Source organism: Cricetulus griseus, chromosome 4 (assembly GCF_003668045.3).
Source record: "Cricetulus griseus strain 17A/GY chromosome 4, alternate assembly CriGri-PICRH-1.0, whole genome shotgun sequence".
In the NCBI taxonomy this organism is placed as follows: Eukaryota; Metazoa; Chordata; class Mammalia; order Rodentia; family Cricetidae; genus Cricetulus; species Cricetulus griseus.
The window spans coordinates 143,531,458-143,555,031 of NC_048597.1; the positions used below are offsets into that span (position 1 = coordinate 143,531,458).

Consider the following 23,574-nt stretch of genomic DNA (forward strand, 5'->3'; position numbering starts at 1 on the left):
TCAGTCTCTGCCTAATTTTTCCCACAACCATGTTTTTAGCCACAAAAGTTTATTAGCGGTGTACAGTAGGCTCTAAGACAACACTTACATTCTATCAATAGAAGAAATTAAAAAAAAAAAAAAAAAGCAGCAAGCCCTTCTCTGCTGCCTTTGGAGTTTCTTCTGTTTCCATGTGAAAGCACTGAGTTTCTTTTCCGGCTGTTTCAGACTTGACTGTGCCACCTGTGTAGCATGACATGGTACCTTTGGCTCTCTCCCCAGACCCCATCCTGAGTCCTGCTGCTGGTTTTACTGGAAGTCATTTACTGAATGAGTCTCATTTACCAGGGAACCTGAAGCCTTGGGCAGGATCAATACTTGCCCCACCCCACTGCAGGCACAGCTAGTATGTGGACAGCCTCAGGTGAATCATCTTAATTCTTGTCATTTAGAGATCATCCATTGGAAAAGTTGCTATAGAACACAACCAAATAAAGATTCTCAGACTGGTTTAAGTTGGGGACCAAGGCAGAAATGCTGTCTTAGTGATAAGTGTGTGTATACATAGTAGGGTCCTACAGTGACTCACTGCAGCATAGACTGGCTGTTAATCCTCTTGGCCAGGTCAGAGGGAACTCAAACTATACCACCCTGTGTCAGCAATTTTTCCACCTGCTTCCTCAAACATCACAGTCCATGTCTCCCTTGTCAAGGGAGCCTCCTGCTCTCCGGGTGGGACTTCCCCTTTAACATAACGTTCTGTATTTTCATTAGTTGTCATTGACAACTGTCGTATTCATCCTGGCCTGACTGTCAGGAAAAGCATGGGGGTGAACCAGCACTTGAGGAAAGGTTTGTGTGGACAGTGAAGGAGAGTGCTTCAGGTAGAGGGCCGGCGAGAGCAAGATAATGTACCCGACTTTGTGGCGCTCCTGCGTGGGAGGAGTAGAGGATTGTGATGAAAGCACCTGCCCAGCATAGAAGGGTCAGGTGGAGTTCAACACTGACTTGGGATTTTTTTGAGGCACTGTCTCAAAAGAAGAAAGAAAAAACTGTATTTGGTAGGAAAACTGATCAAGTTAACTTGAGCAGAAGACCAAGGTCAGAGCTCTCTAGAAAGATTCAGAACAAGATTTGAGAGAATACAGGCTTCACTGAGTCCCTCAGAGTTCAAGTTAGAGCCCAAGAGAAGGTAAGAGAGTAGAACTGCCAGAGAAGCATCAGGTTAGAGGGTTGGCTAGAAAGTGGACCTTGAGCCGAAGTGCAAGACTTGGCTCCCAGCAGTGGGGAATACCTTCTATGTCCATTCCATACCCATGGCCTATTACACTGCTCAGGTAACCTGGCCTTGGTTTTGAAGGGAAAGTCCAAAATAAAGGAAGAAAGAATGAGTTTTGACTGGGCAACTGCAAGAGGACCACTGTATAGCTTAGAGTTAGAATGTGCACTCTAATGTCAGAGTCCCCAGGTGTGATCCCCGTTGCTGCAGGTCAAAGGATGAGCCTATGTCCAGCTGAGGAAAGTGTCCCTCCTTAGAATGGTTGTATGATATTTAGTTTGTTATTAATGTACTTGTCTTCTGGCAGAATTCGTCTACTCAACCAAATTAGAGAGATTTGAGTATTCCAGACATTCTCTGGCTTCTTAAGTCATTGGTTCATAAGCATTGGACAACCCTAAAACCCGGTGTGTTGGGGCATAGAAACACAGATCTTGCCTGCTGGAGTTGTCCTGGGAGGGTGGGGAGCAGGCCAACAAAAAAGAGAAAGGTGGACTATGTAGGTTAGTATGTGCTGAAGGAAAATCTATTGGTAGGCTGAGTGAGGTCAGGTGACCAAAAGTGAGTTAACTCAAGCCCCGAAGGAGATAGTCACAGGCATAGGGAACCATGCCTGCCAGTCCATGTGCACACATTGTCTTTCTGTCTCTCCCCCCTCCCTCCTTCTGTCTCCCCTTCCCTCCCTCCCTCCCTCTCTCTCTCTCCCTCCCTTCCCCCCTCACCTCACATAGCACCCAACTTCATGACCAGGAAGGTGCGCTATCCAGAACAAAAGCTAAAAGCAGACATTGCTGAAGAGATTCAGGATGTGAAACTGAATGACAGTGGGAGTTGCTCTTCCGCTCAATGCATGTCTTCCTGCACTTATTCAGAGGCCTGTTCTCTGCAGAACAAGCCACTAAGTAGGTTCACTCAGAAACTCAGTGTTACAGATCTAGTTTTTGGAAGAGCTGAGCCTTGTTCTCAATATCAATTCTTTTAACATCATTAAAATGTCATTTAAAATGCTCTGCAGGCTACAGTGTACTCAGTTACAGAGTAGCATCCTCAGGGTGAGACTTCTGCATGTCAAACACATACCTTGGTGCAGAACTGATGGCTAGGTAAACCACTCACTGCTAGTCCCAGAATGCACACACATGCATAGCTCCCAACCAAGCCTGTGTTCCCCTCAACCAGTGAAGCAGCTTTGTAAAGACCTAGGAAGGACTGACGTCTAAGCAGGAAGCTGTGTGTAAATTGAGCACTGCTCCCTAGTACCCAGACCATGCTACACTTGTAAATAGTTCTCAAAAGCTGCATACTGTGGGATCCCCTTATCACATCTTCATGCACATCCATGTGTACATGTAACGTTTATCTCCATGACATGTAGGCGGAGCTGAGGAAGAAGGGCCTCCCAAGGTCTCAAAGTACTGCTGAACTATTTTTAGACCCATGCAAGGCACCTCTCCCAGGTCTGACTGATACAGGACACTGCCACAGTCCGTGGACTGAAAGCCTCATAAGATCAGCCCAGCCCTAGTGAGTCCACCCTTCCTTGCTCAGGATTCTCCATGCTGTCACCTGCAGCATCCTTTCCAGTCCACGTTCCTACATGAGTTGCGGATTCCCCAGTGTGCACTCTCCTCCCATCAGTACCCTCCTGCCCCGTTCTTGCCTCAGCTTCTAGTGTGTGCTGTGGGTGTACCAGTTCCCTCCCATTAGCAGCAAGGAGGATGAGCAAGGCAAGCAGCTCTTCTGTACTCACTGGGCAGAGGAAACCAGCACAGCTCAATCCTGACAGCTCCAGGATCCTGGGTACCTGCAGAAGCCAGAAGAGGCTATGAATCCCTAGAACTGGAATTAAAGATGGTTGTGAGCTGTCGTGTGGGTATTGGGAATAGAACCTGGGTCTTCTGGAAGAGCACCCAGTGCTCTTAACATCTGAGCCATCTCTTTGGCTCTTAATTAACATACTTGTTGCACAAAATAATGACTTTAGCTGTAACATTTTTATACATGAATATACCATGCCTTGTCATAATTTCTCATTCTCCCATTTTCTCACCTCCATACGTCCCTCTCCCTGGCTCCTAATAGTCTCTATTTTCAGGTCATCTTATTTTTTGTTTTCACATGTAAAGATAACATGTCCTTTTAATCTAAAGTATGTCCTGACTCCAGCTCTGATTGATTGCCATGCTGAGGATAGAACCCAGAGCTTTCTTCATATTGGGCATTACCACTGAGCTAGCTAGTCCACAGATTCCAATACTTGTCTTTCTGGGGAGGAGTTATTTTACCCCATATTATACCCATCCCTTTTCTTGTAAATAACAGGATCCCATTCTTTATGGGTGAATAATGCTCCATTGTATATATAAACTACATTTTCTTTATCTGTAGATAGGCACTCAAGCTAATTTTATGACTTGGCTGTTACGGGTAATACTGCAGTCATCATGGGAGTACAGGTATCTATATTTGGGCTGATTGGAGTCCTCTAGATGTTTCCAGAAGTGGTATAGCTGGATCATAGGGTAGTTCATATCCTTTTTTTTTTTTTTCTTGAAACACTTCCACACTGACTAAAAGTTGGGTCATGTGTAAGGGTCCCTTTTACATCATCCCCAAAATTTGTTGTCTATTAATCACCATTGTGACTGGGGTGAAATGGGGTCCCAATGTGGTTTTGATTTGCATTTCCCTGATGGCTAAAGATACAGTGGCATTTTCTCCGTACATACTGGCCATTTTTACTCTCTTGGGAATTATCTATTCGAGTTATTTGTGCATTTAAAAAATCTGGTCACACACACACACCTTTTGTCAAGTGTTTGGAGTACCTTATGATAGCTATTAGCCTGGTAAGAAGAATTGGGTCCAGGAGACTGAGTCCAGCATGAGAGTCATGCTCTTCCCTATGCCTCTCTTACCTCGGTATTTGGGAGTTAATGACTGTACTCCCAGTAGTTGGAACAGAGACTTGGTACCTGGTAAGAAATCAGTAAGTGTCCTTGAGGGTCCTGGTGGAGGGAGAGCAAGCACACTGGGGAATCCTAACTCACTTGTAACCAAATGTAAGGTGGGAATTTGACTGGAAAGTGTGCTGCTGCAGGTGCCTGCATGGAGAACTTTGGCCACAATCACAGAAGTTCACAAAAAGATGTATAGCCAACTAACATGACTGCAACAAGAGAGCCATTTAAGCCCAGGAGTTCCCAGAGCAGTATGGGCAGTATAATCAGAAGCTATCTTAGGAAGGGGTGAGGGGAGACCATTGTGAACCTCCAAATACTCCCTACTTCTCCATCGTTTGAACACTCAGCAGTGAAGGCCCCTGTACAAAACACTTTGCAGGACCTTAGCTTACATGTACATGGACCAAGTCTTCAGCTTCCCTGGTATCTGAGGGAAGCAGAAAGGCTAGAAAGGCAGACTAATGGTGTTGGGTTTACTTAACCTTAGAGAAGAAATGCTTTAGGGAATGGAGGCTTCCAAATGCTTTAAAGGCGATGAAATCCAAGCTTTGCCCAACCTGCCCTGAGGAGCACTTCCAGGCTGGCCATAAGAGAAAAAATGAAGGGCCCAATCAGTAGCTCAGGGGGTAAAGGTATTTTCCACCAAACTTGACAGAGTTTTGTCCCTGTGTCCCACATGGAAGAAGGAGATAGCTGACCCTGCAAGTTGTCTGACTGCCTGTGTGCTGTGGCACATCACTCACATCTCAAATAAATAAAAATACACTTTAAGGACTGGGGAGATGGCTCAGTGATTAAGAACACTTGTCTGCTTTTCCAGGGGACCTGGGTTTGATTCCCAGCACCCACATGGCAGCTCACAACTGTCTGCAGTTCTAGTTCCAGGAAGTTCAACACCTCACGCAGATACATGCAAGCAGAATACCAGTGCACATAAAATAAAAATAAATTATTCAAAACACGTACTTTAAAAAGTGCTGGCTGATGAGAGCAGGTGCAGGGACCCACAGAGAGAACCCAAATTGGGGACCTCCATAAGGTTGCTCCCTTTGGAGCTCGGGGTTGGGGGTGGGTGTCAAAAGGGGGGGGGGGGATTGTAGAAGTCAGAGGGGTTGAAGATAACAGGAGAACACAGCCCACAGAATCTGGGCACATAGGGTCCCCCAGAGCCTGCATGGGTCTACACTAGATCATCTGCATATGTTAGCTTGGTGTTTTGTGGAACTCCTAACAGTGGGAGTGGGGGTGTCTATGACTCATTTGCTTTTGGGACCCTTTTTCTCATACTGGGTTGCCTTGTCTAGCCTTGATATAAGGGTTTGTACCTAGTCTTATTATAACTTGTCATGCCATGTTCCACTGATATCCCTGGGAGGCCTGCTCTTTTCTGAAGGTTAAACAAAGGAGTTGATGGTAGGGCTGGCAGTAGAGGAAGTGGAGGGAAGGGAAACTGAAGTCAGGATGTATTGAAGACAAAAAAACAAAAGAATGTTTAATACCCAGTAGCTGTGACCATGCACCCACTTCCCTTGGCCTCCCACAAAGTAGCTCCAGCCTAGGCTTCCTAGGTGAGGAAGCCTGTATCTTGTTTGTTTGGGGACAAGGCCTCACTATGTAGCCTTGGCTGGCCTGGAATGTACTATGTAGACCAGGCTGGCATCCAGAACATAAAGATCCACCTTCCTCTGCATCCCAAGTGCTGAAATAAACGATGTAAGCCACCACACCAATCCTAAGCCTGTGTCTTCCACCCTTGACTGTCTCTGTCACAGCAGTGAAGCTCCCTCCTGCCACATGAACAGTGTTGGCTGCCCAGTCCAAGAGCTCAGATTTTGGGTCTTAAAGGAGTCTGCCAATTTCCCTGTTGTAGTGAAAACAACAGGCAGCATGCGTCACCACCCTTATGATGTCCGCACGTTAGGCCTGAGCTTACAGTGTAGGAAAGCCAACAAGTCATGGAAGGCCACCTTGACAATGGCATGCAAGACTGATGTCGCTGTTTATGGGAAAACAGGTGGCCAACATCTGTGCCTGCTAAGACCACATCATAATCACATGGGAAGAGGCTGGTGGAGAGCTGCTCAAAGCTTCCTCTAAACCTCACTTCCATCTCATTGCGCTGGCCCCTGACCACACTTCATACAGTGTGTGAACGCCCCCTGCTGTTCTCATCTGGAATTAACTTACAAGGTAAGAACCAAAGTCAATAGGGACTTTCTGTATTTATCTTTACAAAATGTTTACAGTCCAATCAAAAGGTTTCTGTTGAAGTACCTAATGAACTTTTCCAAACTGTTTGCCACTTGAGATTTTTATTTAAAAAATCCCTTAAGCAATAACAAAATGGAATTGTTTGGTTCTTACTCCATTACCCCAGTTCCATGAAAATCCCTGGTTCTCAGGTATTCTACATGATCAATGTGCAGACCTCTGGGATCAGAAACCTGACAAAGGGGATTACCCTAGGTTCAGTGGCACCCTACCTCTGCCCCTAACAGCTTCTAGCCGTCTTTCCAGGCCTGACTCAAGGCAGAGCTACCTGCATCATGGGCTCTGGTCCTTCACAGAAGCATCTCATGAGGCCATGCTGTTTCCCACAGAAGTCCAGGGCTCAGGGTAGAATGGTGAGGGGCAGGGGCTAGTCCTGAATTTCCAAGATGGAACATGGTGTTCTGCTGCCCACAGCCAAGACCTCAAGGAAACATTTCTCCATCCACACTGCCCCAGGCAGGGTAGTAAGAGAAAGCAGATGGCTTGGCCCCTGAGAAAGGGAAATGCCCAGGGCCTACTGGAAGTGGCCAAAGAAATGGGGATGGGAAAGATTTGGAAATGGAGCCAATTCAGCCCAGCTACTGAAAGTTCCTTTTCGCCTTTTCCACATGTGCCTCAGCCAATGAATTTATTACCTGTCAAGAGAGTTCTGACAATTTAGAGCTCCAGGTGCACAGGGCCTTGGCTCTAGAAAGGGGCAGAATTCCATTTCCCAGGCAGCTATAGAACTATCCTCTCCCCTGCCGCCACTGAGAAACGTTGAGCAGGGCATTTACAGGGCATCTCTGGGCCTGTTGCTCCCACATGATGGAAATGACTGGTCCACTTAATGGCTGTGTGGACTGTGTAGCTGGGGCAGTACAAGGCCGTCTGCATATGCCATTGGTTGTGCCTGCCACTTACACTGCTGAGCAGATATGCCCAGACCTTGTCCATCTCAAAGACTCAACAGAGGGCACAGAGGGACCCTAATCCCATTTGACAAGGGCAGGGGTGCAGACACACTGAGTTTCCATCCACGAAGCCTGTCTGCTCCCCTGACTTGTCATTCCAAGTCTTCTGAGGAGACTGGCCTGGGGACCTTAAGTTGAAGGCTCTTCCCGATTAAGGTGGAGGATAGTATTCTCCCACTTCTAAAAGGGTGGCTTCAGCAGTTAGCCCAGGAAACACTTTACACTGAAGATCTAAACTGTTAGGTATAAGTCCTTGCATACAATCAGCAAGATGGCTCAGCCCATAAGGGCAATTGCTACCAAGTTTGATGATTTAAGTTGTTTTTTGACTTCCTCCAGTCAGCCTGACATCCTACATCAAGTGCCTTCAGTCCTAATCACAGCTGACACCATGCTGAGTTCATGAACAAATTCTTTCCTCCTCTGCCATGAATAGTTTGGTGCTTCATTTTGTTTTGCTACAGTTACATCTTTCAAACAGATTTTATTTTTTCCTAGACTAAATCTGTATCCCTGTGCTGCCTTGTAGATTGTCTAGCTCTGACCCTCTAAGAGGGTGCACTCTCCTTTGTGAACTGGCCTCTGAATGTGCTTCTGTTTGAGGGGACCTCTGTCCTCCCTTGGAGGACTATCTTCTCATTGCCTTCACCCCTGCACGCTGTGTTCTTGGAGTTCTGGCTAGGCCAAAACTGAAGAATTCCCCTGTTGAGTTAAGTAGGACCATATGGAGTAGCAGAAAGCTGGCATGGAGATGAGCTATTCTGGATCACGGGTGTGGCAGGAGAAGCTGTGATAACCTCCAAGGCAACGGCAATGTGTAGGGGAAGCCTATGAACTAAAAGGAAGGGAAAGTTGAGCTCACACCCCAGGAAAGCAGGGCCTCCTGCTGGAAGATGCTGAGACAATGGAACAAACAGACAACGGAGCCCGTCCACCTACGCCTGGAAATACTGGCTTTTTAGGAAATGAAGAGAGGTGGAAATGAGTAGAAAGGGCAGCGAGCATACAGCTGCAGGCACAGCATGACAGGACAAGAATGGAGAGGTGGGAAATGGGGTGAGGCTCATTGAAACCCTGAGTTAGGATGTCTCCGTTAAAGTTTCTCTTCCCTGCAGGCCTAGAAACCCAGATGTGTATGTTAGTGTGACATACACATCTGTTTGGGGTAGGCTGTTGTAAGGTCATTCTGTGTGCAGCCGGCTGCTTGCTTAGCTCCCTCTTTCCACTGTCTCTGTCATGAGCTCACAGCAGTCATCTCAGAGCAGAGCTGGTCCATGGCTGTCACTGGTACTTGCTAGCAATGGGTTTTTCGAGCAGCTATGCCACCCTTGCACCGGCCCGAGTCATGTTTGTCCCTCTGTGGAAAAGCAGCTTGGTCCATCCTGTAGGCAACTCCAGGCTCTAAAAGCAGAGGAGAAATAGTCTGTTCTTACTATGGACTTTGGTCTCATCATTCCCAGTAGTATTAAGTGGTGTCACAGACTTCCCAGACTCCCTTGCTGATTGCCACCTAAAGGAACCCCACTCCAGTGGCCTGGCCTGACATATCTGTTCATTCCACCCCTACCCACCGTCTTTACTTGGCAAATTGAGGTGGCTGCACAGCTACTGACATCAGTAACTGGACCCCTATCCTGTTGGGCTGGCAAAGCCAGGGGAAGAGATATACTTGACCTGCCTAGAGCTAGCCCCAGCCTAGAAAATGAGCCTCCTGGCTAAAAAGCTCAGGGAGATTCATGCCTGAAAAAATAGATCCCAAATGCTGGCCCATGCCTCCCAGCTGCCCTGAGGCATTTTCTCTGACATACAGAAAAAAAAAAGGGGGGGGGACTCCCAATTTCAATCCTTTAGAAGATTCTTGTACTAAGAATATGTATGAGCCACCTTCACTCGTGTTAGTTTCCTTCGTGGAATAGAAGTAGTATGTAAACACACCAAGATCATGCTGGAGGGGACAGTTGTATCAGCACCATGTACTGTGTAGGCCTTCTGGGTGCAGGCCCTGGGGCTGCATCGCCAGTGCTCAGAACCTGTGTCCCCTTTTCTTTAAGTGTGGGCTTTGGGAAGGTCATCTACACTGGTTCCCTAGTGTTCTCTATAAAATGGGGGTGATGTAGGACTGTTGTGAGGATTACGCAAAATTCCATACATAGACCACTTAGAATACTTAAGAAGCCAGCATGGTGGCGCACATTTGTAATCCCAGCATTTGTGAGCCGGAGGCAGGAGGATTGGAGTTCCAAGCCAGGTACAAGACCCCAGCCCAGAGAACAAAAAGAAAAGAAAATCTTAGAGGAGCGTTCTTCCTTAAATTCTGGGATGTCCTGTCATCTTACAGCTCCAAGAAATCCACTGCCTAAGCCCCACTTCCCTTACATGTGATTGTGGTGGGCAGCACGCAGACTCCACATGTCATTTATTCACACAGCATAGACTTAGCATCCATAGGGACCTTGTATGTTGCTTCGCAGAAGGTGCCTTGTGCCACCCAGCTCTTCTGACAATCTGGTCAGTTTGCTGATGAATCAGAGTCTGATCCCAACATAGCCCATACCACCTGCCTCCACAATTCCTCTGTGTGTGTGTGTGTGTGTGTGTGTGTGTGTGTGTGTGTGTGTGTGTGTGTACATACATTCCTCCAAAAACTTGTTTGCTCCTAAGGAAGTAGACAGTTTCATAGACTTAGATTTGTTTGTTATGCAACACAGCCAGCTTATTTGCAGACAGTAAAGAATTGGCAAGACATGCCCATATGTTATAGGGACCAAGATGATCTGTGACAGATACTTGTGTCTCACGGGATACTGCTTTCCACCTAGAGACATACCATGTGACATGCGTCATGGCTGGGCTCCCACATGTCTTTTAGTCTGCATGGTAATGAGCTCTCCAGAGTTTGATGCTAAGGGTCCCAGGATCCTGCTTGCAGACTGAGGGCTGGAGGACTGACTAGAAAAAGGCTTTGTGGTGGTGCCCCTTGGATGCTATCCCTGAGACCAATTCTACTGCACTGAAGGGTAATTAGAAACCAGGTCTGGTGGCACATACCTTTCATCCCAGCACTCAGGTGGCAGAGGCAGGTGGATCTCTGTGAGTTCAAGGCTAGCCTGGTCTACAGAGCTAGTTCCTGGATGGCCAGAGCTGTTACAGAGAAACCCTGTTATGAAGAAAGAGAAGAAAACAAAAGAACCCAGAAGGCCCAGTCAGGGGTTGAGGACGCCAGAACATGACCCACAGAATCAACTAACCCCACGTTCATAGGGGCCTGTCAGAATCTGTGCTAGGTCCTCTGCATATGTAATATGCAGGTTGTATAACTTGATGTTCTTCCTAACAGTGGAAGTGGGGTGTCTCTGACTCTCTCACCTATTTTTGGGAACCTTTTCCTTCTATTGGGTTGCCTCATCCAGCTTTATTGTAATTTGTTAGGCCATATTCGGTTGATATCCAGGCAGGGGCTCTCACTCCTGTGACAGCACAACATTGCCACCATGTGGACAGACACCTGAATGACCAATTTACAGCCTGTGGCTCCGAATCTGAAGTCCCATACCTCCAGGATTTGAAACCTTCCCTACCTAACCCATTTCACAGTGTCTCCTGCAGAACTTTGATGGAGGCAGGAGTCCTTGTAGATGCAACGCACAGGACCTGAGTTTGTTCATTAAGCGTCTAAGGTTTTGATAAGTGACTAAAATAACTGAGATGCAGGGCAGTTTGGGAGGACCAGAAGATGTATTGCTTTGAGATTCCAAGCATAAGATGATCAGCTGGGCAAAGACTTCATAGTGTATGCAGAGCTAGCAAGGCCAGTAGTAACACTAGGCTATCTCCAGCAAGTCCAGCGGCACATGGTTTATCTGTGATCAGGGAGGCTCTTAGCCTTGTGACTACTGCCACCTCCTCCTCGTCCTCTCAGGTCCACTACATCCAAGAGACCCTACAGCACCAGATCTTAAGGTGCTTTCATCTGTGCCATGGGGCAGAAGCCAGGTGACTAGATGTTAAACACAACATCTCACCTGTCCTGACCAGTCTGTCCTCATCCCCATCCTTTAATTCCATGGCAGACTGCCCAGAGAATGGCACAGCATGCAAGGCTAGTTATAAAATCCATGGAGCAAAATCAAATATCTAGACCCCTGTTTAAAGGCAAGAGTGGTGCATGGAACCAAGTGCAAGGCCCTTCTGGGCATGGAGCTCAGCACTTTGCAGGCATAGGGGAGACAGCCCTGCCTAGCTGCTTGGAGAGGAATAAAGGGCTCTCTAGCTTTCAACACCTTCACCTGAGGCTCCGAAAGCAGTAGGTGGTCTCAGAATGCATTCTTCATCCCATGCCCCGCACAGTGGATCCAGCTACGGTCACTGCAGCCTGTCCTAATTGGATTGATTTTTCTCACATGCTTGGAGCTGAACTTGTGAATTGAAAATGCAAATGAGTGCAAAACAGTCTTGGCCGTGACCTGCCTCGGTAAAGCTAAGATGGGCCAATACCCAGTACCATTGCAGAGCTGGGTAGCCAGGGGCTCCACAGTGCACTGGCACCTCTTGTGTCCCTTGGCTCTTTGGTGGTACCAGTGACTTGTCCCTATCAGACAGCCTCAGTGAGTTCCTGCTGGCTGTGGTTCCTTAGCCTATTTTAATCTGTCAATAGAAAGGCCAGGGCTTCATAATCTTTCCTTTATATACAATTTTATTTTATTTATTGTTTCAGTACATTTCCTTGTGTGTCTGCCGGAGCATGGATAGAGTACAACGGGCAACTTGAGGAAGTCAGCTCTTTCCTTCCACCATGTGGACCCAGGACTCAGGCCACCAGGCATGGTGACAAGCAGTTTTACCCACCAAACCATCTCGCCAGCCCTCATAGTCATTTTTGGAGGCATCAACATTTGGTTGATTTCCTAGAGATTAAATGTGACTGTCATTCCAAGTCCATCTTAAGGATTCTGCCAGCACTGTGGGATCAAAGGCACCCTACCAGATCTTGCTCGGGGTACCATATGGAGCCCTTGGTGGCCATTAGTCCATGGCAACCGCAGAGTAACATGAACCCTTGCTAACAGTGCTTCTCCAGCTCCAACCTGTATTGGTAAACCTCGGAAGGCCTCCAGAGTGGACCACTGCTGCCTGCACCTCCAGAATGAGGTCTCAGGAGCCCTGTGTCAGGAATGGGAAGTTGTACCTATGAACTCCCCAGGATCTCAAAGCTCCAGCCCAAGGACAACTCTTGAAGAGACAGGCCTAGTCTCCACCCCCAGAGTCCCGGAGAGGAAGGGGGTGGCCCTGAAGGATAACTAGTTCCCAGGCAAAAAATAGTGTGATACCTGCATTAACCTAGAATAGTGGAGCTAGAGACAGTGAGGTCAGGGCAAAAAGCTTTTCCTGAAAAGTTTTTAGGCATCCCTTCCTGTGCGTTTGCTGTCAGGGAATGAGCCCTTACTGTGGGTGGGAGCTGGGGTGGACACTGAGGTGCTTGTGGGTGGCCCAGTCTGCACTAGCCACCCCCAAATTACATATGTGTGAGCTAGTTATGCACATACATATTGAGTCAGACCACACATGTGCCCTGCAGCTCTTCACTTAACATAGAGCCTGGCTCAAGCCTCCTGTCCCATATCACTAGGAAGGCGCGAGCAACCATGTCAGGAGAAAAGGAATGCTGTTTCCGTGGTGAGTCTTCCTGGAAAATACTCGGGCTAAGACACCACACAAACACCACCTGAACAGTCAGACCATAACTTTCTTTCCTTTTGTTAACGAAAATCACCAGGAGCAAAGCTCAAAGGTGACAGACAGTACCATCCAGAAGCTTGAACGTATGAGTCCTCTTCCTTCATGGCAATAGCAAACAGTGCCAAGTCTACTGGGGGCGACTCCTTTTCCCCCAGCCTCAACTCATACAGGGCTCCAGGAACCTTCTAAGGGCCTTTCAAAAGATCTCCAACCTCTCTGGGCAGTGGTGGCACACGCTTTAATCCCAGTTCTCTGTGAGTTCAAGGACAGCCTGGTCTACAAAGCAAGTTCAAGACAGCCAGGACAGTTACACAGAGAAACCCTGTCTTGAACAAACAAACAAAAACAAAAAAACAAGACAGAAAGATCTCCAACCTCTCCCCAGATCTACAGCACTGCCTCACTGGACCACTCCAAATAGGGAGAGAACGTTTTATAAAGTCACAAGAGGGATGGCTGGGAGTTGTAGGCATCCATCTGCAATGCAGCAGCAGCAGCATCTCTCCAACCGGGACCCATCTACCCAACTCACGCTGATATCCAGTCCACGAACACCCCATGTATGCATGTGTGCACACACACAGCATATGTAACCACCTCTGCACTGAATGCAGACCCACAGCACTTTGCACCTTCTTCTTCCTCTGACATGTCACTGCCACCCATCCTCCCACCCCTGGTAGGGCTCGGCCCTCTCTCCACATGATACCTTTCCCCCAAACTGCCCCTGACCCACCTGTCACAATCGGGGAACCAGGCCCTAGCTTCTAAGTGAGCACCTATTGTAACCGAGGACAGAAATAACTCTGGCCTAGGGAAGACAAGGCACTGTGGTCTGCACCCAATATGGCACCAGAGTCTATGCTACAGGAAATTTCATTCCAGTTTAGTGCAAAGGGAACTGTTCATATTAGGGGGAGGAGAGGAGAGTCCCACTACGGCAAGAAAAACAAGTTACCTAAAAAGAAATAAAATGTTTTACTCACAAATACCCTCCCTCCCCTGGAGCCAGCAGAATAATTCCAATGTTAGGTGCCACTGTTTTCCAGGACAGTGATCCTAGGGGACTCCAGCCCCTCCACCCACAGGACTCCCAGGAGCTCAATGTTAGTTGTCTCTTAGAGCCAGGAAGCAGGTCTCCAGGAAAGGGTCATCTTCACCCAGCTCAGGGCAAGGATGGAAGCCTGTCATCAAATCCTTGCCCCCCAGCCTGGCCACTGCCACTGAAGTTCTCTGCCCAACTCCTGGCCCCATTTTGGAAGCCAAGGGAAGAACCCTGAGTCCTGGGAATGCAGTTCACAGTCTGGGTTGTGAGGAAGAGGCCGCAGTATCAATGGCCTCAGTGGTCCTGGCATGTCTCCAGGTTTGCATGTGGGGGCATCCCTGTGGGTGTTCATGGCAGGCCATCCATGCTTCTATACCCCAGTCTGCTCTTTGATCCAGTCTCGAACTGCAGGGAGCCTCGTGTATACGCCTGGCTTGTTCCTCTGAGCGCAGCCTTCACCCCAGCTCACCACACCAGCCTGGAAGATTCGCCCTTCTGTCTCCACGCTGGACAACGGGCCACCAGAGTCACCCTAGGTGAAAACAAATCCTGTGTATGAGACCCTTACCTAAACTCTCAGGAGCTGCCTCAACCAAACTGGCTGCTCCCATGCCCAGCCGACCCCTCAGCTTGCCCTCTCTTGACTCCTGCTCTCCCCTGCCCTGCCTTTCCCATCACCCTCTGCATGGCCCTTCCCCTCCCTGGCCTGGCCTTTCCCCAGCTCCAGCCTTTTTAGGTCCCTCCTCCTCCAACTCTGCCTCTCCCCTGCAAGCCCACTCACCTGGCAGGAGTCTACACCCCCACTGAGGAAACCCACACACATCATCCGTGGGGTGATCTGCTGTGGCATGAGGTCCTCACAGGTGGTCTGGTTGATGACACGGATCTCACCCTTCTGCAGGATCAGGGCTCCGGTGCCTGGGGAAACAGTAAGCCAGGGCACACTGAGACAGGCAGCTCCTGGGGGAAGCCACCCTGCACAGGGAAAACTCACTGGAGATGTCCCCCACTGGTCAAGTCTACAAGCAATGCTTGGAAATAGCCCAAGTGCCTGCAGCTGGCAGGTAGGTGAACAAGTAGCTGCCCAGACTGCTGCTCACGGGTCAGATATGCAACAAGGTAAGGCAAGGGTGGAAAGCAGGAACACAAAAAATGCCACCAGATGCCCCCGTGACTCTGTAAGAGTAACTCTATGTTAGGGTTTTGCTTGTATGAATGTTCACTGATGTACTGTACTCATCTCATAATAGAGTTTTTCAATCTAAAGTTTACCTACAAACTGCTTGCCCTCCACAGGGCACAAGGATTCACAATGGATAATGTTGCAGGCCCAGCTCCACAGCTTGTCCAAGCCGAAAGTAGCGCCCACACCTCAGTACAGGCTCACAGAGAATACTTTTACAGATGAATAAACACAGTTACTAGATTAAACAACTGGCCACTAGGTTGTTCAGTGGCAGAGTCAAGGCTTCAATTAAGAGCCCTGCAAATTCTACACTTTTTACTAGGAGCCCCCTTTTCCTTTCCACCCCTAACAGCTTCATCCTGCCAGGCACGAGGAAGGTGAGTAACCCACCAGCCGTGAAGTCAAGATGAACGCTGCTGTCAAGGCTAGACTCCAATAGGCTGCAAGTATGCAAGCAACCATGGCACTGCAGGAAGGCCTGAGGCTCTCTGCAGGTCCTGGCCTGGCTTGAAGCTCACCTCCTTCTTGGGTGTGCCCCCAGCCTGTAACCCAGATGGCCTTGCCAGCAGGGAAGACATGGGTAGTATCAGGCAGGCAGATAGGTCGCACAACAGTGCTGTACTCCGCTGGCTTCTCGAGCTCCAGCAACGCAATGTCATAGTCGAAGGTTATCTCATTGAACAAAGGGTGGGTGATGATGCGTTTGAGCTTGTGCTCCTGTACCCCAGTGGAGCTGCGTTTGCTCTGGTCCAGCAGACCCAGGAAGGCCGTCCACTTTGTGTGGTCTGAGTACCTGGGAAGGCAGAGAGGAGGGAGAGCCGTCACAAACCTGTGGTTGGGTATGGACGCACAAGCAGCACACAGTTCTCCCACACTCAGAAGGCTACCCACCATAAACAAAGCCCTAAGCAGCTGCCAAGGACTAGGAGCCAGAGGGAAGCTCTCTGACTTTGGCTTAACCCTAAACCAGAGACTTCACTAAGGATAGTAAGAGGTCTTCGATCCCCCTGGAACTGGCGTTACAGGCAGCTATGGACCACCCAATTGGATGATAGGAGCTGAACTCGGGTCCTCTAGAAGATCAATACATTCTCTTAACCACTGAGCCATCTCTCCGGTCCAAGGCCTTCCCCTTTCTAATGTGGCCTCCCACTCATTCTCAACTCCAGTGATGGATTCATCCACCTATTTGCTCATTCACTCATCCAACCATTATTGGACATCTATGATATTCCAAGAATGGCCCTGGGGCCAGTGTCAAGTTCAGAGTGTACTTGGAGCGAGACACATGAGAACCAATTACATCATCCCACAAAGGACAGGGTGGTGACAAGTTCAGCATGGGAGGTAGAAGGGAATGAAGCGAGCCTCGAACTCAACTATGGTTTTGCCAGCCAAAGCCTGTGGAGTGGGACTTGGGGAGTGAGAAGCTAAGGAGTACAAAGGGAAAGTTCAGGAAGTGAGACAGAATATGGAAATGGGCCAAGAACAGGGGAAGCTTCAACAGACAAGAAACTGCATCCTAACAGCCCAGCCTCCCTCCACAACAGCACCTCTTCCTGGGGGTCTGAGCCAACTGGCTCAACAGACAAACACCACACCTACTGCCGCCACTCTGCTCAGACCCGCCTGCTCACTCTCTTGGACTTCTCAAGTGATCTAAACATAGTTTGAGCCCAAGGAGCCCATACCTGTTTCTAGCACAGCTTTCATTGCATGTGCATGCCTGTATCTGTGTGTGTACACACAAGCATATATGTATAATATTTTGCCCTCTATCCTAGCAAGTCTGTGAAATACATGAACCAAGTCCTATTCATACTTATTTTCCAAATATCAGTACTAACAATGGATGTTGGCTGCATTTTTTTTTTTTTGGAGACAGGGTCTCATGTATCCCAGGCTGGCCTAGAACTTGAACTCACTATGTAACCAAATATGACCTTGAACTTAAGATACTTCTGCCTTGTCAGGCAGTGGTGACACACACCTTTAATCCTAGCACTCGGGAGGTAGAGGCAGGTGGATCTCTGAGTTCCAGGCCAGCCTGGTCTACAGAGTGGGTTCCAAGACAGCCAGAGAACTACACAGAGAAACCTTGTCTCAAAAAAAAAAAAAAAAAAAAAAAAAAAAGGATACTCATGTCTCATGTGACCAAACCAGAGTGTGAAGAGTGCAGAGGGTGAGGCCATGGATCAGTAGCCCAAAGAGGCCTGTACTCCCTCCAGCGCTGTGGTTTCCATCGTCCACACCATGCATACCGGGCTGGCCTCCCAACCTCTGTGCCTTCTGCTTCCTGCTGGGAGTCTCCTCTTTACAAAAGGTGGTCACAGTAGCAGAGGTCACGTGGTCCTGAACTGCCTATTGCAGAGCTTGCAGCTGACAGGAAGTCAGCCCTTCCTTCTAAGGATGGGCAATTCTTAGGAGATTCCCCTGTGTCTGTATCCTCTTGACCCCTTGTGGCCAATGGCTAGGGAGCCTGGGGTGGGGCGGGAGCTCAGACACAAATAGCCACAGCTTCATACCTACCTGCCTGTTTCTGCTACTTCTCTGACCTCCCAGACTCTGACACCTGCCTACCTCATCCTGAGACACCAATGTGAGCCCTCCCTGTAGACACACACCTACTGTGTGCTAAGTACAGTGCTGGGTCACAGGCACATTATCACCATTAGCTCTCCCAACTCCAATGACAAGCACTCACTGTATCACATAAGTGCCTAGGAAGGGAAGAACCTACCCAAGGCCACCTGCAAGCCAGACCATAGGATAAATCAAGGCTTATCACTAACCATTCCCAAGGAGCCATGAAATGCAGAAACTAACCAAACAGGCTTTGGAATCTATGCTTGGGCTCAAGTCTGGCTCTGTCATTGAGCTATGCAAGCCCAGACAAATGCCCCTTTTCTCCAAGTCTCAGTATCTGTAGGAAACATATATAGACCTGCCTAATTTGTTAGGGGTGACACACAGTGGACCTGACTGCAGGGCATGGTGGTGCACACCTTTAATCTCAGCACTTGAGAGGCAGAGGCAGGTAGAATTCTGAGTTCTAGGCCAGCCTGGTCTACAGAGTGAGTTCCAGAATAGCCAGGGCTATGTAGAAAGACCCTGTTGCAACCTCCCCACCCTCCCATTCCTGCCACATAAAAAAAAAAGTTGAGTTTTAGCCGGGCGTTGGTGGCGCACGCCTTTAATCCCAGCACTCCGGAGGCAGAGGTAGGCGGATCTCTGTGAGTTCGAGACCAGCCTGGTCTACAAGAGCTAGTTCCAGGACAGCCTCCAAAACCACAGAGAAACCCTATCTCGAAAAACCAAAAAAAAAAAAAAAAAAAAAAAAAAAGTTGAGTTTTATTAAGGCTGTCATTAAGCCCCATCTGGGATCGCTGCCCACTCCTCCATGGCCCTGTTCTGGTGCCAGCTTGCCCTGGCAAAATTCACCCACAGGACTCCGTACTGCACACCTGGGTACTTACTTGAAATTTCTGTCATCCATAAAGCAATGAGCTGCAGAGACCAGCCAGTTGGGAGAGATGAGCGAGGCCCCACACAAGTGGCCCTGGCCCAGGGCGTGGAGGCTCACTTGCCAGGGCCACTCACCCTCATCTGCATTTGTGCCACCAACTACCCGAGCCTGTTTGGTAAATGATCGCAGCCCACAGTCTGGAGAGGGGACAGAGAACCAAAGTGCAGCCAGTGAGCTTCAAAAGGACATTCCCTATGCACAGAGAGACTCCTTGGCACAAGAATCTCCATGGGGTATGCGCAGCAACACTAGCGCAGCAGAGTGCGGAAGTCTCACAGACCATCCGTCCTCCCTCATCCTCCCCCTCCCCATCCCATGATGCACTGCACAAGTGCATCAAGGCTCCAGACACCTGCTGCTTTTCTTAGGCTCAGTGTGGTGCCTCTTGACTAGATTTCCTTGCCCAGTGCTGAGGGATACATCTGAGAGCACAGTGCATGGGGCCACGAAGGCAACCCAGCCAGCTCTTCTAGGACACATAGGCTGTAGTTTCAGGCATGGATGGGTGAAGACAAAGCCCTGCTTTGCACTTGGGCAGCTGGGCTCTTTCTCCTCCAAGCCACTCACCCATGGCTATCGCCCATGGCATACACAGCAGTCAGTATGCCAGCCGTGTCTCAGAGGTGCTGACATGCTGTGGAGTAGTGTGTTTATGCCAAATGGCAAAGTCTTCCTTTCCTCAAGGCAGATGTGCCCTCTGAGTGGGCACTGGGCTGGGTGAGTGAGGTTCTGGTGTGATCTCCACCCCTTTGTACTGCCCCCCATGACTACACTGCACAGTAAACACCCTGGCCCACCACACACACACACACAGTCCTTCTCATCCCTACTTACCACAGTTCTTCTCATCCGAGCCATCACTACAGTCCTTCTTCCCATCACACTCAGGGTTGCCCTTGCTCAAACAGAGCCCATTGTGGCAGCGGTAGGTATATTTGGTACAAGAGACGACCTTCACTGTTTATGGGAGAAGACACAGATCAGGGAAATGGATCTCTTGGCAGCAAAACCCCAGACGGCACACCATTACGGCACATCCGCCTTGCACTCCTCACCTTAGTTGGCCCCATTTCTCACACCCATGTCCACCATCCTTTCAGCCCTGCTACAGGTTCTCCACCTTCTGGAAGATTCTTCCCAGACTTAATACACATGAAACTATGGAGTTTACATACTCTGGGTGCACTCCATAGTGCCTGGTACTTGCTACTATGTTGGGGCGCAGTTTCAGTGAGAAGAATGACCATCCCCCCAGGAAGGCAGTCAGGGCTGAGTCTTACCCCTGTCACACGAGGCCTCATCAGACCCATCGCCACAGTTGTCCTTCCCATCACACTTCTGGCTCTGAGGGAGACACTTCCCATTGGAACACTTGAAAGTCTCAGCAGGACAACCTAGAGAGGCACAGGTCCTTAGCAACTTCCAGCATGCCCTGGCTCACTGGGCTAAGCAGGCAGTGGGGAGCCACAGCAGCCCTCTTCCCAGGGTACTCACTGCATCCCTCCTCATCACTGCCATCCCCGCAGTCGTTGACGTTGTCACAGACCCAGAAGAGGGGCTTGCAGAGCTTGTTCTTGCACATGAACTGGTGGGTGGTGTTGCACCCTGGTGTGGGAGCACAAGAATCAGCTGGAAGCTCCCAGGGGCAGCCTGGGCAGTCACAGCTGCCAGAGGTGCTGTCCCATCTGGATAACATCGAGCTGCTCTGCCATTGGTGCTTGGCAGACGCTTGCCTGTCTGCCAAGGTTTCCAATGGCAGCAGGTGGGGAGACCAAAGGGGGACAGCAGTGAGAACAGGGTATCACTGCCTTGTGTCTTTCTGCCAGTGTAGACAGCTAACAAGGCCATGAAATTGACGAGACAGAACCAGGGTAGGAGAAGGTCAGGCCACTGGACAAGAAAAGGGTATGAGAGGGTAGGAGGAGGCAGAAGGGGACAACACATGGAATGAGAGAGGGCAGGCTTGGGGAGGCCATGGCAGGACTTACGGCAAAAGCGCTCATCGCTGTAGTCCGGGCAGTCTGCCCAGCCGTCACAGCGCAGGTCCTTACGGATGCACCGTCCAGTGTTACACATGAACATCCCTGGGCATGCTGTGGGGAAGAGAGAGGCCTGAAGTCTATGGCTGTCCCCCTTTCTCTAGCAGCCACCTCACAGTCTCACTGAGACTTCAAGCAGAGACATACTGAGACCCAAATCTGACAAAGGGAGTTCTTACATCAGCACCAGAATGGGCAGCAGGTGGGTGGCACCGACCACTAACTGCACTGGGTCTAGCCATGGGGGAGAGAAGCCAGCGGCTTGTGCAGTTGTCCACTATTCTGTGTGTTTCCCAGCAGAGGCCTCTGGCACTGCAAACTGCCTGTGGGGGTTACAGAGCAGTGGGACCATGGGATATGTGTCCTAGCCAAGTGACAACAACATCAGTATTTTCTTCATGCTAATACATGATCTGAAGTTCAGTGTTCCTAAAACAGGGAGAAGCCTGACAATTGCTCCTTGGGGAGAGGACAGAACTGTGAGAAATCTGTTGTCACTGCCCTGGCACATTCACACTTCAGTCACAAGTATGTTCTTACATCAAAGGTATCCAGCAGCCAGGCGTTAGTGGCGCACGCCTTTAATCCCAGGACTCGGGAGGCAGAAGCAGGCGGATCTCTGTGAGTTCAAGGCCAGCCTGGTCTCCAGAGCGAGTGCCAGGACAGGCTCCAAAGCTACACAGAGAAACCCTGTCTCAAAAAACCAAAAAAAAAAAAAAAGGTATCCAGCTATCCAATAAGATTTTTGGAAACTATGTAGTTGCATTTTTTAAAGGTTTATTTATTTTCATTTTATGTGTGTTTTGCCTGCATGTGTGTCTATGAACCATATGCATGCAGTACCCGTGGAGACCAGAAGAGGGCATCATATCCTCTGGAACCTGAGTTAACAGATGGCTGTGAACCAACTACCCTGTGGGTGCTGGGAACCAAACCTGGGTCCTCTATAAGAGCAACAGGTGCTATTAATCCCTAAGCCATCTCTTCAGCCCCTGCAGCTACATTTTAAATCAGATGTGAGTTTAAGTACTTAAAATGCCTTCAAAGGGTTATTCCATGATATTGGGAGATTATATATATATATATGGTTTTTCAAGACAAGGTTTCTCTGTAGCTTTGGAAGCTGTCCTAGAACTCGCTCTGTAGACCAGGCTGGCCTCTGAAAATTAATTTATATTTTATGTATGACTTCTGCATGTACAGCTGCACGCCAGAGGAGGGCAGCAGATTCCATTCTAGATGGTTGTGAGCCACCATGTGGTTGCCAGGAGTTGAACTCAAGATCTCTGGAAGAGCAGCCAGTGCTCTTAACATCTGGGCCATCTCTCCAGCCCACAGAGTTGAAATAGAAAAGTACATCCCTCAGTCAAAACACCAAAGCCCAGGATGATGCCGAATCTGAAGATTTTGAGAGTAGCCATGTCACAGATGGAAGCCACAGTCAGAACACATAGGCCTAGTCAGAACACAGGAGCGCTGTGCAATGAGGTCCAGGAGAAATGAGCTTCACTTTTGTGTGTGTGTGTGTGTGTGTGTGTATGGTATATGTGTACATATCCATGTGCTTGTATGTCGCAGAAGTCAATGTCATGTGTCTTCCTCAGCTACTCTCCACATTTATTTATTTTAGATTCATTTATTCATCTGTTTATTTTAGATATGGGACACGCAGACTGTAGTTTATATACCCATGAATTACTGTTCATGCAAGCAATAGTTATTCTCTAATGTTTCAAAGCTACGAATTAATCTTAAAGTGCTAGTTGGTTCTAAAGAGAAGTACAGATTCTCAAAGTCACTGTGATGCTGAAGCAAAGAGGTGTGACCCAGGAGGATGGGAAGGAGAGTCCTAGGGCTTCCCGTGCTGCACTATGGGAAGCAGACCCGAAAAGCACAGTATCACCCTCATCTTTTTGTTGCTTTCGTGCTGGGCATCGAACCCAGAGCCTTGAAGGGACTTACAAGCTCTCTTAACACAGGGCTCCACGCCCCCGTCCAGCCTTTTAAATAAACAGACTTGTTTTCCTGTGAAGCTGCTAGTGAGATGCATCGGACACTCTGTTCTCTCAGAGGAAGCACAGTGTAGGACAGAACAGAACACTTCCTGTGCCAATCCCTCCAACCATCAGCTCCAACCGTATCCTACTCACGGTCATTGGAGTCGTAGGACAGGTACTCAGCGAGGAAGCCGGTGTCTGTGTAGGAGTGATCCGAATGGAAGCGAACAGTGATCTTGCTGCTGTTGCTGCTGACAACGAACTGGGACTTCTCACCACAGTACCTAGAGGGCAAGTGTGAGGCTGAGGGAGATTCGGTGGGCAACCAGACAACTGGGGGTCCCTGGGACCCAGCCCTTCCCACTCCAGGATGGTGACTCCACCGTTAGGGGCTCACCTCTCCCCGTTGATCTCTACGTAGTCCTTGGGGCAAGTGCCCAGTGGTATGTTGGGGTCTACCAGGTAGAAGAGTTTGAAGCGCACCTTCACATTCCTGTTGTTAGGCACCTGGAGAAAGAGATACTTTGAAGACCCTGGCTTCTTTTGCTGTTTCTTAACCCAAAGGATGTCCATGGGAAGGCAATGGAGCAGAGTACCAAA

General features: G+C 49.0%; 1 protein-coding gene across 3 annotated transcripts in view; it reads right to left on the minus strand.

Moving 5' to 3' along the window:
- Positions 1–14,140: 14,140 nt before the first annotated feature.
- Positions 14,141–23,574, minus strand: part of St14 (ST14 transmembrane serine protease matriptase) — a 34,299-nt gene continuing 24,865 nt past the window's right edge. For all 3 annotated transcript variants that reach the window (XM_027411740.2, XM_027411741.1, XM_027411743.2), the window contains exons 10-19: positions 23,372–23,481; positions 23,128–23,258; positions 20,927–21,031; positions 20,433–20,543; positions 20,219–20,332; positions 19,773–19,895; positions 18,889–19,075; positions 15,931–16,205; positions 15,008–15,144; positions 14,141–14,758 (exon numbers count right to left, since the gene is read on the minus strand). In XM_027411740.2, coding sequence (XP_027267541.1) covers positions 14,597–14,758; positions 15,008–15,144; positions 15,931–16,205; positions 18,889–19,075; positions 19,773–19,895; positions 20,219–20,332; positions 20,433–20,543; positions 20,927–21,031; positions 23,128–23,258; positions 23,372–23,481 — 1,455 coding nt within the window. In that variant the 3' untranslated portion in view covers positions 14,141–14,596. The remainder of the gene's footprint in view (positions 14,759–15,007; positions 15,145–15,930; positions 16,206–18,888; positions 19,076–19,772; positions 19,896–20,218; positions 20,333–20,432; positions 20,544–20,926; positions 21,032–23,127; positions 23,259–23,371; positions 23,482–23,574) is intronic.